Raw genomic sequence first — 14,323 nt, 5'->3', positions numbered from 1 at the left:
TAAGGCTGCCCATTCTTTGCCATGATTTCCCTGATACTCCAGTTCCACAGAAAATCTTTCATGAACTCTAAATTAAAAATTACATAAAAATGGTCACTATACTTTTCACAAAATTAAATGTCAACATAAATGCTCAAATCATCTCAAATTCCATTAAAGAAGTACCCTCTCAGGAAAATACATCTTTAAAGTTTGTTGCAATGTTAGAGGCCCCTCCTACAATTGAGGTGTATTTCTACTCAGAGTCAAAATAAAAAATGAACTCTTATAAAACCTACCTAGGACCCTTAAAAAACTCTGTGTTGTTTTTCAGAACAGACACTGGTAGAGGCCAGGCCTACAGAAAACTGTGAGATCATACTTTTTAGTTATTTAAGAAATAAGTATGTGCTAAAGTCTCCCAGTAAGACAGCTCATCCACATAGACCAGATTTCTAAAAGGAGCTCAAGAGTAAAAGGAAGAGGCCGTAAACATGTGAAAACTAAAATGTTTTATATACTATGCTGGGGCATCCTGGGGATGAGAACTTAATTTTACTATTGATTCTGGCACTGTCAACAAATGACTCAATGGATAAGTGAATGAGCCAGCCACAATACTATACTTGAACATAAAGTGTGGCAATCAGGTATATCAAAAGGCATTAATATTCAAGGTGTTATGAATGGCACTACACAAATTGTTTTTAAATTTTAAACCAATGCCACAGCCTGCCATGCAAAGAGCCTCCACAATATGACCTAACTTGTCTCTGTTATTTCTCTTATTCCTATAATTATTTCTCAAACCTGGCTGTACATTAGAATTACCTGAAAAGTTAAATTTAAAAAAAAATTAAAACAACAAGAACAAAACTCTATTCCCAAAAACTCTGAATCAATTAGTCTGGTTTAGTGCCTGGACAGCTATTTCTTTAAGGTTTAACAAGCAAAAATTCTAATATGCAGCCAGGAGTGACTTAAACTTACTTTACGCTATCTTCCAATTTTAATTCTTTGTGTTCCACAAATTCACCCGGAACCTTCCTACCTCTATATGCTTCTGCATGCTGTTTCCTTTGCTTCAATTGTACGCTGTTTGTATCTCTTATGACACTTATAATATCTGGCCTCATATTAGATCTGGATTTTTTTTCCTCTTCCTCTCATACTAGATGTTAAGTTTGCTGAAAGCAGGGATAATTTCCTTATTTTTATATTTCTCATAGTGTGTAGGAACATGCATAGCATTTAGTCAATTACACTTGAGAAAATCACATAAACCAACAAATAATTAGAGGTGTGACTAGCTGCTGCCTCACCCAAATCACTGATCACATTAAAAGGGGACAGGAAGAATGGCTTCCTGTTAATTGAATGGCTTATTTGAGAAATATACCAGAAACATACTCCAGAATATAGGAAGGATACTTATTTACTGGTTACTTGGGATATTCACATTACCAATGTGGACTGTTCATTTTTGAAAGAAAATCAAAACTTTTAGAAACAAGAAATATAATACAGAAATCATTTAAGAACTTCTCTGGGTCCACAAAGATTAATAATTATAACCAGGTTTAGCCGGGCGCGGTGGCTCAAGCCTGTAATCCCAGCACTTTGGGAGGCCGAGGCGGGTGGATCACCAGGTCAAGAGATCGAGACCATCCTGGTCAACATGGTGAAACCCCGTCTCTACTAAAAATACAAAAAATTAGCTGAGCATGGTGGCGCATGCCTGTAATCCCAGCTACTCAGGAGGCTGAGGCAGGAGAATTGCCTGAACCCAGGAGGCGGAGGTTGCGGTGAGCCGAGATCGCGCCATTGCACTCCAGCCTGGGTAACGTGAGTGAAACTCCGTCTCAAAAAAAAAAAAAAAAAAAAAAAAATTATAACCAGGTTTATTTAATCTTATTGTAATGATTTGAAAAGAAAACTAGATTCTCCAATTCTGCAAATAAAGCTCAATTTTACAGCATAATTTAATGTCAAAGCAGTAGGAACAGTCTACCAAAAAATTTCACTGGGTCATGCATGGTGGTTTATACCTGTAAACCAACACTTTGGGAGGCCGAGGCAGGTGGATCACCTGCGGTTAGGAGTTTGACACCAGCCTGGCCAACATGGTGAGATCCTGTGTCTACCAAAAAATACAAAAATTAGCTGGGGTGGTGCCGCATGCCTGTAGTCCCAGCTACTTGGGAGGCTGAGGTGGAAGAATCGCTTGATTCCAAGAGGCGCAGACTGCAGTGAGTCAAGATCACACCACTGCACTCCAGCCTGGGCAACAGAGTGAGACCCTGTCTCAAAAAAACCAAAAAACAAAAAATTCACAGAACTATGTAAAAAGCAAACACGCCTTCAACAGAGGCATCTATGAAATAATATGCATAAAGGGAAAGCATTTCACGCTATGTGGATAACGAACTCTAAACTATTTTTATGGCCTAAGTGGTCAAGGGAACTACTATAAATTGTGCCTTGAAAACATAAGCTTGATATATAGCTAAAACCTCAAAAGTTAGTCAAATCCTAGAATTTACCTGGAAAATATCTGGAGGAAAATACCATCTTGCTAATCTTTATTAAGCAGTTTACTATCTACTAGGCACCTGCCAGGCATTGGAGATTCACAGACAGACAAGGTACAAATACGTGAAGAAATAATAGTAACATATCCCTTCACCTCTTACATTCAGTGAAAACTACTATAAGAATTAAAAAGCTATAAATAATGCTCTTTGCTAACTTGGTTGGCAGAATCATATTACTTCTACAAGTTACCTTTAATTTAAATTCAAGCTGGGGTAAAACAGAAAGCAGCAAATGACTATCAATATTGTAGAGCTCCAAAATTAAGTCAAAGACATGCTCTGACAAATCGCTGATAGATGTTTTCCCGAGCATCAGAACCTGATTAAAAAACTTTTGAGGAGAAAGAAAAGTTATTATTAGTAGAAAAACCAGAGACAAGATGAATGTTTTAAAATCTTATTCAACCAAATTCATCATTATTTTATACAAAGTCAAACTAGGCATATCAAAATATTTTCTAACATTACAGGGGAAACCAATACAGGCTACATGAAAAGATAAAACATGGAATCCATCTTGTATACAATAAAACAGATAGGAACATTTCAATAAACATACTACGTTCCAAATATACTCTGTTCCCCATTATGATACTGACTATATTTATCCTATATTATTATCTGTGTATATTTCTGGATAGTTAATTTTATGTGTCAACTTGACTTAATTAAAGGATACCTAGAGAGCTGGTAAAGCATTGTTTCTGGGTGTTTCTGCAATGGTGCTTGCAGAGATTGGCTTGTAGACTGAGTGGGAAAGATCTGCCCAGGTATCATCCAAATAGGCTGGAAGGCCCAACAGAACAAAAAGGCAAAGGAAAGTGAATTCATTCTCTTCAGGATTGGGACATTCATCTCCTACTCTTGGACAGCAGAACTCCAGGTTCTCCGGCCTTTGGACTCCAGGAATTGCACCACGGGCCTGGTCCCCTGCTGAGTTCTCAAGCCTTGCCTTCTGCCTCTGAGAGTAACACCACTGGCTTCCCTGGTTCTCCAGCTTGCAGACAGCCTGCTCTTGGACTTCTCAGACTTTATAATCTTGTAAGTAAATTCCTCTAATAAATTCCCTCTCATACATACATATGTGTCTGTGTGTGTATATACATACACTCACTGTGTGTGAATATACACACACATATATGTATATGTGTATCTATATATACATAAACTCACTCACTGTTGGCTTTTACTCTAGAAAACACTGACTAATACAATGTCTTAATCTCCCCAAGGGTGAGGGATAATAGCTTGTTTGCCTTAGTACATATGGGAAACAATATTATCCCATAGATACAGTCTTCTTACATTTTCATAGAAGGCAATTCTGTGTTTGAAATATGTAATTTTTTAATGAAAAACTACCTCTTTCCAATCCTTTGTCTTCTTTTACATTCCAATGTGTACATATCTACACAGTTTACCACACTAATTAAAATCCAATTAGAAGAACACACAAACACAAAGAAAATCCAAATTTAAACAATTTTTTCCCTACCATATAGCTAGCTCTGACTCGTTTCCATACTCAGACCATTTATCATATTATTACTAAAATGGTGAAGATGCATAGCCTGTCAAGCTTCTATTTAAAATCTTCCAAAAATGTTAAAAATTAACCAAAAGCATACCCCATGTATCCTCAATAGTTTCCTGAGTCTCAATGGAGGAGGAGTCAAGAATTGTTCTATACCATACAAGCTGGCCTAATCTCTTGAGACAGTTAACACACAACTGGATAATTAGGCTTTAGCTTTCTACATTGAAAATACAGTGGAAGATTTCACATTTCTATGTCTCTTCTGCTTACTTTTACTTCTTGGGTTGTTTTTATGTAAAGTTTTTTAGGTCTATGAACAGAACAGACTACCTAGCCATGAAGAAAGAAGAACAAATTCTATTTTGCTATTTGTTCTTTATTGGTTTTAAAAAGAACTTATTTGTCCTTCCCATTTATCAATTTTAAGTGAAGAGAATTTCATGATATCAAAGGTTAAATTCTTACTGAGGTTCAAAATAAAGTGGCTTTTATGCTTCCATTCACAAATTTTCTCCTGCTTAAAAAATAGTAAAATAAATAATTCCCGAACTACTTTTCCTTAACAAAGAACAACAATCCCTTCCAATCTCACCACCGTAGTGGTCAAACCATCGCCTTCTTCTAACAGTATGGGAAAAACTTATTTGAAAAATTAAGGAAAAAAACATTCCTTGGTTTAATTTCTCACAAATTCCATAAAAACATGTATTGAACACTTTTATAATCTCCAAAAAGGCAATAACCAAGTTGGTCTTCTCCAATGTGTAAAGCCTACCTACCACAGTGCCGGACACAGAGCAGGTATAGTATTATGTTTGGTAAATGAACAAAAAATATGCAAAAGACGGTAGGGTACAAATATGGGTAAAATAATCCAACCCCTTCATAAGGGCTGAAAATTTAGTGGAGGCAGATTTAGATTTGACTAGAATATTTCCTTCCAAAAATTCTTTCATTTACAAATGGGTAACTAATTACATACTACAAATTAATTTTTTGGTACAGCAACTGCCTCCTAATGAAAGATGTCACCAGTCAGTAATAAATTCTACCTTAAATTTACATGGCTAATTTTAATTACAAAGTGCTTTCACATTAAGTAACACATGCTCTGCCACCACCCAAGCATTACAAGTGAAAAAACAAAGGTTCAGTGGAATTAAGCAATTTAACTAAATTTTACCTATTCCAACAAGGATTTGATGTACTTTTTCAGTTCAACAAAATAATTTTTTGCCATATCCTAAAATTTGTGATAAAAAAGAACTGGTGAAAAAATATCATTAAAAAGTGATCCGTAAGGAAATTTTTAGAATTATCACTATGTACTTTTTGTTCTTGATGCTCCATTTTACCTTTAAAACAAATATGTATATATGTACTATTTAGCTTCCTGGGTTGTTGTGTTACAACAAATTTAAACAAATTTTTAAAAATAACCTAGGTTAGGCATGGGCTCACGACTACAATCCTAGTACTTTGAGAGGCCAAGGCGATTGCTTGAGCTCAGGAGTTCAAAAACAGCCTGGACAACATGGTAAAACCCTGTCTCTATAAACAAATTTTTAAAATGGAAAAATTTGCCAATGTTGGCTCACTCCTGTGGTCCCAGCTACTCAGCGGGCTGAGGTGGGAGGATCGCTTGAGCCTCGGAGGCTCAGCTGCCATGTGCCAAGATCACACCACTGAACTCCAGCCTGGGTAACAGAGCAAGACTCTTGTCTCAAAAAAAAAGGAGAGAGAGAGAAAACATAATGCATAAATAAAATAACCTATTAAAAAAAAAAAAAAAAAGAATGTATCTGTATGTGTGAATGAAAAAGAAACACAGAAAAGAGAGAGAAGTGGGGTTATTATCTCAGTATCTTACGCCTATTTTTACTTGCTGATTCTCAACTAGGAAGGTAAGTAAATAGTGGCTGTTTCAAATGTAAGTCCAAAAGGGCTAAGAATGATTTCTAACACTGAACTAATTTTACCCCACTACAAGACAGTTAAGTTCACTAGAAAGTGATTTTACATGCAATTACAAAGGTTTGAAATGGAAAAATAAGTAAAAATAAAGAAATTAAAGGGAGGAAAAAAGCAATTCATATTTCTTAACTTAAAAATAAGGCACAGAACAAGAAAACAGGAAGAAATAAGAAAATAATGGACAACGCACAGTGAGAAAAGTATGTAACGGCTCTGAATATGTGCTCAGAACACTCTGCTTGGATCCTGCTCCACAGCTTTTGATATAGAGATAATATGAAAGTTTAGGGGAGTTCAGGGGGGAAGGATTCTATTTGTGCAAGCGAGAATAACATGAAATTAACACAAGGTATAAATAATAAAGAAATGTTTTTTACCCTGATGTATTCTGGGACTGTTAAAAATATTTCCTCAGCCTTTTTTTTCTTTAACTTCCAGTATAAATATTTTCAAACATACAACATTTGAGAGACTAGTATAACAAACCTAATCAACTAACTCTAACAAGTAACATCATTTATTGTGGGTTTTTTCCTTTAATTGCCCCAATCTAATATTGATTTTCCCCAATCACAGGAGATATCAATATGGCATAGTGTTCTTTTTTTATGCCAGAAAAAGAAATCAAAATAAGGTAAGTGTTCCCCTAAAAAAAAAAAAAAAAAAAAAAAAAAAAACTAGCTTGGCAATATGAGCTAAAATAAATGGCCACCAGGAGGAGCTCACCTAGTGTGCTCTAATGGGCCACAGAAATAGTCATTTAGAAGTACTTGAAGCAAGGGAAAAGAGTAATTACAGAATGTTTAAGTCTAGGTCTACACATTTCAAGTGCCACTAAGCCCATCATGAAAAAACTCAACCTAACCAATTTATCTCAGCCAATACTCATAACTTACAAAACTGCAAAAACCAACATTTGGAGTTCCCTGACAATCTTGGAGCTATTAAGTTAGATTACAGGATTTGATTTCACATCTTCTGAAAGTTTACTCTTCAAAACAATTTTCTTACAAATTAAATTAATTTTTTCAAGTCATCGTATGTTTAGGATTCTCTAAGGCTATAAGCCAGAAACAAAAGCTGGGATTTATTAAGGTACTGTTTTATGAAGTATGTTAGTTTTCAAAGTACATCATTTCATGATATATTTCATATACTGACTTTAAATCTGTGTATACTACAAGAAAAACTCTCCCTCAATAAATTTTAGTAGAATGCATAAGTAATCATTAAAGGCTTTCTTTCTTACTTTACTCAGAAACGCAAATGTATATCCTTTACTTGTCTGGAGGTGAGTGAAACTGAAAAGCACGTGGAGGGACTGAACTGTTACACAATTCAAGGGCCACCATTAACACTGTATTCTACATCTGTATTCCAGGAGGCATCATTCACATAGAATACAATACGAATAGTGCCACCTAAAGCTGTACAATTCAAAAGAACTGTGGAGAGAAAACAAAACTTACCATAAGCTTCTGTCAGTGAACCTAGCAGCTAAAGAAGATGGTGAATCATAAATAAGTAGATTTGGGGTGATACTGAAAGGGCTCATTTCATTACAATTCTTCCTCTTTTTCAGAAAAGATAGATTTATATGGAATGTACCCCAGTAATAGCAATAGATAAGCAACTTTACTAAATCACTACTGCTATTCATACTTGCCTTCAACTTCTAGGTCTTAATATTATTTCATATCTTCTTCTTGTACAAATCAATTTAATCTCCAAAAACCTGTAAGCAACGTCTCTGAATAATGAAAAGTTCCATACGTTTTATCTGATTACATTTAACTCTATTTCTATCAGTAGAAACAAAGAGAGTATCTTGCTGACCAACAAAAAAGCTGTTTAAATTTTCAGGCAATTTGAAAGAAGATAATGAACAAATAGGATAAGAGCAAGCCTTCCAGAAAATATTAGCAAGAATAATTTTAAGAAGGAGAAGGAAAACACATTACTTAAAGGTTAAAACAAATTTCTTGTTTTTAAAACTATATACTATCCAATGAAATTTAGCAAGTCTTTAAATTTTCGGTTTAATCCTTCTGACAACCAATTACAAATAAGACTTACATTGGTAATATATGGCTCAATAGCTTGAGCGGTCCTCTTCAGTAAAGCCTTTGCCAAATCATATGCTTGTTTGTTTAAATTCTGAAAAACATAAATAATATCTATATTATATATCTCTAACTATGAAAAGCAAAATACTACCTGTATTCAAAATGATACTCTTGAGTAAATGAAACTATCTAAGATTCAATTAGAATAAAAGAGAGAAGGCAAAGCCATTTTTCTTTTTTTGGGACTAACTGGTCTACTAGATCTAAGATTCCTTCCGTGTAAGGATAGTTATATTCTTTTCCTATTTTGTTCATGACATAATGTAAACCACATAGAAATGGTCAATAAGTGCTTATTAGATAGAGGAGGAGATACTTAAGTCATTCTAAATCTAGTCCCAAAATCAAATCTGTTAAGTACAAATACAGTCTGTTCTACTTCAGGTCCAAAAAAAGCAAAACATACTAAGAGAATGAACTATGTTCTAGTGTGGACAGCAATGGGGATCCCATAGGTGAGGAAGCACAAAGGATTTTGGGGCAGCTGTGGGAAAGCAGATTACTCAAACACATTTCAGAGCACAGGTAAGTCGAAGGATACAACGGAAGTACAATAAATAGTAAAGTATGAAGGGAAAATAACAAGAAAAAATATCATAAGAAAATATGTTTCTAAGAGACTCTGATAATGATACAAGGAAGTAAAGATCAAAAATGGAGTCACTACTCCAGTTTAAACATATTCCAGAGAACAGGAATACTGTATATATCTTTAAACTCATACTCTTTACACAGCATATTTTTAGATTTACCTGCCTTGATGCTTGTACTTTATTATTTCGTCCATACTAACTGCTGTTTAGATATGATATACTAAAGATTCTTTACTGATTCTCCTACTCATAGACATTAAATTATATGTCCTGTACAAGTCTCTTTGTGTATATGAGAAGTAATTTTCTGTAAATTCTCTTTGCCATTTTTCAATTATGCTATTTAGTCTTACTTTATTTTTAGATTTTCTCCAAAAAGTCTATGGACTAAGCTTGTGTCAATTATAGATGTTCCTTGACTTATGGTGAAGCTACATCTCAATAAACCCAAAGTAAGTAACCCAAAATGCATTTAATACCCCAATAAACCCATCATAAAGTAAGTCAAACCATTACGTCAGAAACTGTCTGTACATGTATAAAATACCTTAGTCTATATTTCTCTTTTCACAATGTTTATAATGTCTTAAAGTACAGTGACATTTTTCATTTTTTTAATTGATATATAACAACTGTGCATATTTTAGGGGAACATGTGATATTCTGATACACGTATACATTAAATAATAATCAAATCAAGGTACATAAAATATCCATCACCTCAAATATTTATGTTTTCTTTGTGCTGGGACCATTACAAATCTTCTCTTTTAGCTATTTTGAAATATAAATTATCGTTAACTATAATGTCCCTATCGTACTATCAAATACTAGAAGGAGGCTGGGCGCCGTGGCTCACACCTGTAATCCCAGCACTTTGGAAGGCAGAGACAGGTGGATCACCTGAGGTCAGGAGTTCTAGACCAAGACTGGTCAACATGGCGAAACCCTGTTTCCACTAAAAAATAAAAAAATTTAGGCAGGCGTGGTGGCAGATGCCTGTAATCCCAGCTATTTGGGAGGCTGAGACAGGAGAACTGCTTGAACCTGGGAGGCGGAGGTTGCACTGAGCTGAGATGCACCACTGCACTCCAACCTGGGTGACACAGCGAGACTCCATCTCAAAAAAAAAAAACAAAAAACAAAATACTAGAAAGAACTATTCCTTCTATCTAACTTTATTTTTTTAAACCTTAACTTCTCTTCATTCTTCCCCACCCCAGTTCCTTTCCCAGCCTCTGGTAACCACCATTCTATTCTCTACTTCCATGAGACCTGTTGCTTTTTTTTTTTAAGTCCCATATGAGTGAAAACATATTTGTCTTCCTGTTCTCAGTTTTTTTCACTTTACATAATAACCCCCAGCAGTTCCATCCATGTTGCTTCAAATGTTAAGATTTAATCTTTTTTTTGGTGCCTGGAATAATGTTCGTGTGTGTGTGTGTACATACACCACATTTTCTTTAATACTTATCCATTGATAGACACAGGTCAATTCCATATACTGGCTACCACAAATAGTTTTTATTTTTAATATAATCAAATTTATCAATCTGTTCTTATACGGCTTTGTTCTCTATATCTTTCTTAAGAAATTCATTCCTATCTTGAGGTTATAAAGATGTATTTTCAAAGAAAATTTTAAAAATTTACTTTTCGCATTTAGATCTTTCTCAACCTGTAATTTATTCTTACGTATGTTCTGAAATAAGTATCTAATTTTTATTATTTTCCATATAAGTCATAAACTGTCCTAAAACCATTCATTAATTTCTTATTCCCCCTTTTATAACTTGTAATACCCACTCTGTCAGCTTCTACATAAGGATGCTTCCATTCAGAAATTCTCCATTATTTCCATATGCCCCTTTGTCTATCACTGACCGATTATTGTCAGAGGGACACATGAAAATAATGTCAAAAGTAGGAGATCCCTGCTTTCTTATTCTTCTTCAAAACTGTTTGGCTATTACTGGTCATTTGCTCTTTCATGTGAATTTTAGATTCAGCTTGTCAAATTACACACAAGTGCACACGCTATCGGTTTCTTTCTTTTTTCTTTAGTCTCACTTGGTCACCCAGGCTGGAGTACAGTGGTGCGATCACCGCTCACTGCAGCCTTGACCTCCATGGTGCAAGCAATCCTCCTATCTCACCCTCAAGTAGCTCGGACTATAGGCATGCACAAGCATGCCCAGCTAATTTTTGTAGAGACAGGGTTTTGCCATTTTGCTCAGGCTGGTCTCAAACTCCTGAGCTCAAGCAATTCTCCTGCCTCAAGTTCCCAAAGTGCTGGGATAATAGGAGAGAGCCACTGCGCCAGGCCTCAGTTTTTATTTTTGATTGAATTATTGATCAGTATGCAGAAGATTGACATCATTATCATACCAAGTCTCCCATAAACAGTAAATCTCTCAACATATGTTAAGTCTTCTATTATGCTTTTCAGCCAACTATAATAATTTTCAACACAAAGGTGATACACATTATGGTTAAACTTCTAAGTATCTTACATCTTCATTAAAGCTACAAATGAAAATTTTTGCAATCAGGCTACCAGGTTTTTATATCGTGTTATGTCTTGTAACATTCTAGAATGTTCTTTTATTTTCTATAAATTTATCTGTCTACCATTTTGTGTTTTCTGCACAGGTAATCATATTTTGGCTTAGTTTCTTCTTTCTAATCCTTTTATATTACATTTGTCTTGTCCTATTCCACTAATGTAACACACCTACTACAATGCTAATTTTAAAAAGCACGCTTAAGATATGGAACCAATCTAACTGCCTACTGACTGATGAGTGGATAAAGAAAATGTGGTTTTCCATGGTGATGGAATACTACTCAGCCATAAAAAAAGAATGAAATAATGTCTTTTGCAGCAACTTGGATGGAGCTGGAGGCCATTATTCTAAGTGAAGTAACTCAGGAATAGGAAAGGCCATCCTGTATGATCTCATGTATAAGTGGGAGCTAAGCTACAGATACACAAAGGCACACAGAGTGATATAATGGACTATGGGGACTCAGAAGGCAGAGAGGGAACAAGAGATTAAAAAAATTACAGATTGGGCACAGCGTACATTTCTCAGGTGACAGGGATACTAAAAGCTCAGATTTCATATAATTATATAATTAATTATAAACCATATAATTAATCCATGAAACCAAAACCACCTGTACCCCAGAAGCTACTGAAATTTAAAAATATACATTTAAATATAATATAAAAATTTTTTAAAGCATGTTTGCCTTTTCACCTGAGTAGAAGCAGTATTTTTAGTGTTCCTCACATCAAAGAGAATGCTTCAACATTTTACCATTAAATACTGCATCATACATATCTCCTTATTAGTTTAAGTTCTATTTCAAATGTCCTAAGTTATCATACATTATAATTAATTGTATCATCTTTTTCTCTATTAAAATTTTTCTCTTTGATCTATTAATTTAAACAAATTAATCTTAGTCTATCACTAACATTTTTAATGTTAATCCATCCTTGTATTCCCAAAATAAAGCCAATTTGGTGATTATCAACAGTACTTTATATCATTCTGGAAATTACTATTTTATACTGGAAATCAATTAGCCTATTTTTTTTTCCCTTGCTTGGTTTTTTCCTTGCACCTGGTTTCCTTAGGAAGATTATTCTCTGCTCATTAGAGTTATGGAGTAGTCCTTTCTATAATTTGGAAATGTGCTGAAGATTAGGAATATTTGCCACTTAAATGATCAATAGAAATCTCCTGGTAACGGATTCATAAGTTCTTTTGTTGTTGGTTTGAGTTCTGCTGCTATCATTATTGCTGCTGTTATCATTGCTATTACTGTTTGAAAAGAAGAGTTTTGTTTTATAGGTAGAGTTTTTAAAACCAATTAAATGTATTGTTTATAAACTATTTGTCCCAATTTTCTCTCAAGACAAATTTGATAGGCTATATTTTCTAGGAATTTATTCTAATTTCAAATATTTTAGCATAAAATATTGCTCATGGAATTGTCTTTTGATCTTTTCCATGTCCACTGTTCCTCATTTCATTCTAAAACTGCACATAGATACCATTTCCCTTTCTGTGATCTAACTTTCCAATCATTTGCTTATTTAACACATTTTTCAAATTACTAACTTTGGGTTTTGGCGCAATGTCACTGTGTTTTCTATTTCACTAATCTCATTTCTTCACTATTTTCTTCCTTGCATAATTTGTTTATTCTGATAATGTTTTTATTACTCCTTGACATGGACATTTAGCCATAAAGTTACACTTAAACTGTATCCTGCAAGTTTTAATATGTTTCACTTATTTCTAAATATTTTAATTGCCATTATGACTTAATGTTTTGTCAGATTATATGCTTGTTATTAAATTAGTAGTTTTGTATTTGAAATCCTCAATATTTTTATAAACTCAATTTACCTCATTTATAATCACTAAAACACATGTTAAAATGGAACACGAATAGTGAATTCGCTTCTGTTAGTTATGCTTGCCATTAAATTAGTTTTGTTTCAAATTCTCAATATTTTTATAAACTCAGTTTACCTGCTTTATAAGCACTAAAACACATTAAAATGGAACACAAAAGGTGAATTTGCTTCTTTCTGTCCATAGTTCTTTCAATTTGTGTTTTATACATTTTGAGCCTATGTGCATACAAGATATTAGATATCTTCCTGAGTACTGAATCTTTTCTTATTATATAAAGCTCTTCTTTATCCATTAAAGACTACTATGTCTAATATAAGCTATCTAGATTTTCTTTTCATTTATATTTGCCTAGCAAGTCTTTTTCCATCCTTTTTTTTTTTTTTTTTTTGAGACAGAGTTTCGCTCTTGTTACCCAGGCTGGAGTGCAATGGCGCGAACTCGGCTCACCGCAACCTCCGCCTCCTGGGCTCAGGCAATTCTCCTGCCTCAGCCTCCTGAGTAGCTGGGATTACAGGCACGCGCCACCATGCCCAGCTAATTTTTTGTAGTTTTTTAATAGAGACGGGGTTTCACCATGTTGACCAGGATGGTCTCGATCTCTTGACCTCATGATCCACCCGCCTCGGCCTCCCAAAGTGCTGGGATTACAGGCTTGAGCCACCGCGCCCGGCTTTCCATCCTTTTATATTCAACCTTTCGTGAATGTGTTCTAGTTGTATTTCTTAGTAACAATAACCACCCAGATTATGTTCAATCCAATCTGAGAATCTGTCTTACATGGTAAATTTAGACCATTTACATTTACTGTAACTCTTCCTTTTTTAAAAAATCCTTAAAATTTTAACATAAATGGTTCATTTAAAGTTCAAAGTTAATCAAGAGCTCCAAATACTCCTGATCATCCCAGGATCATATCACTTATTAATTCCATTAAACCACTCTATCTTACATAAAATTACATTTATTCTCTAGCACTGAAATTGAGAGGTCAGCAATCAGTTTAGCCTTCATTCTATGATAAGTGCCATGCTTTTATATTCTGGGTGCTTTATACATGATTTCTCATTCAGTATTCCGCAATTTC

The 14,323-nt window shown here is 34.4% G+C and overlaps 1 protein-coding gene across 6 annotated transcripts in view; it reads right to left on the bottom strand.

Annotated features, from left to right (window-relative positions):
• Positions 1-14,323, bottom strand: part of PDS5B (PDS5 cohesin associated factor B) — a 189,788-nt gene that overhangs the window by 106,025 nt on the left and 69,440 nt on the right. For all 6 annotated transcript variants that reach the window (XM_032294443.1, XM_032294448.1, XM_032294446.1 and 3 more), the window contains exons 7-8: positions 8,161-8,241; positions 2,764-2,904 (exon numbers count right to left, since the gene is read on the bottom strand). In XM_032294443.1, the coding sequence (XP_032150334.1) occupies positions 2,764-2,904; positions 8,161-8,241 (222 nt within the window). The remainder of the gene's footprint in view (positions 1-2,763; positions 2,905-8,160; positions 8,242-14,323) is intronic.

The sequence above is a fragment of the Sapajus apella genome, unplaced genomic scaffold (assembly GCF_009761245.1).
Source record: "Sapajus apella isolate SASKATOON/1434 unplaced genomic scaffold, GSC_monkey_1.0 scaffold32, whole genome shotgun sequence".
Taxonomy (NCBI): Eukaryota; Metazoa; Chordata; class Mammalia; order Primates; family Cebidae; genus Sapajus; species Sapajus apella.
Note: the sequence above shows the minus strand (reverse complement) of the source record. Positions and strands in the feature narration are given on the sequence as shown.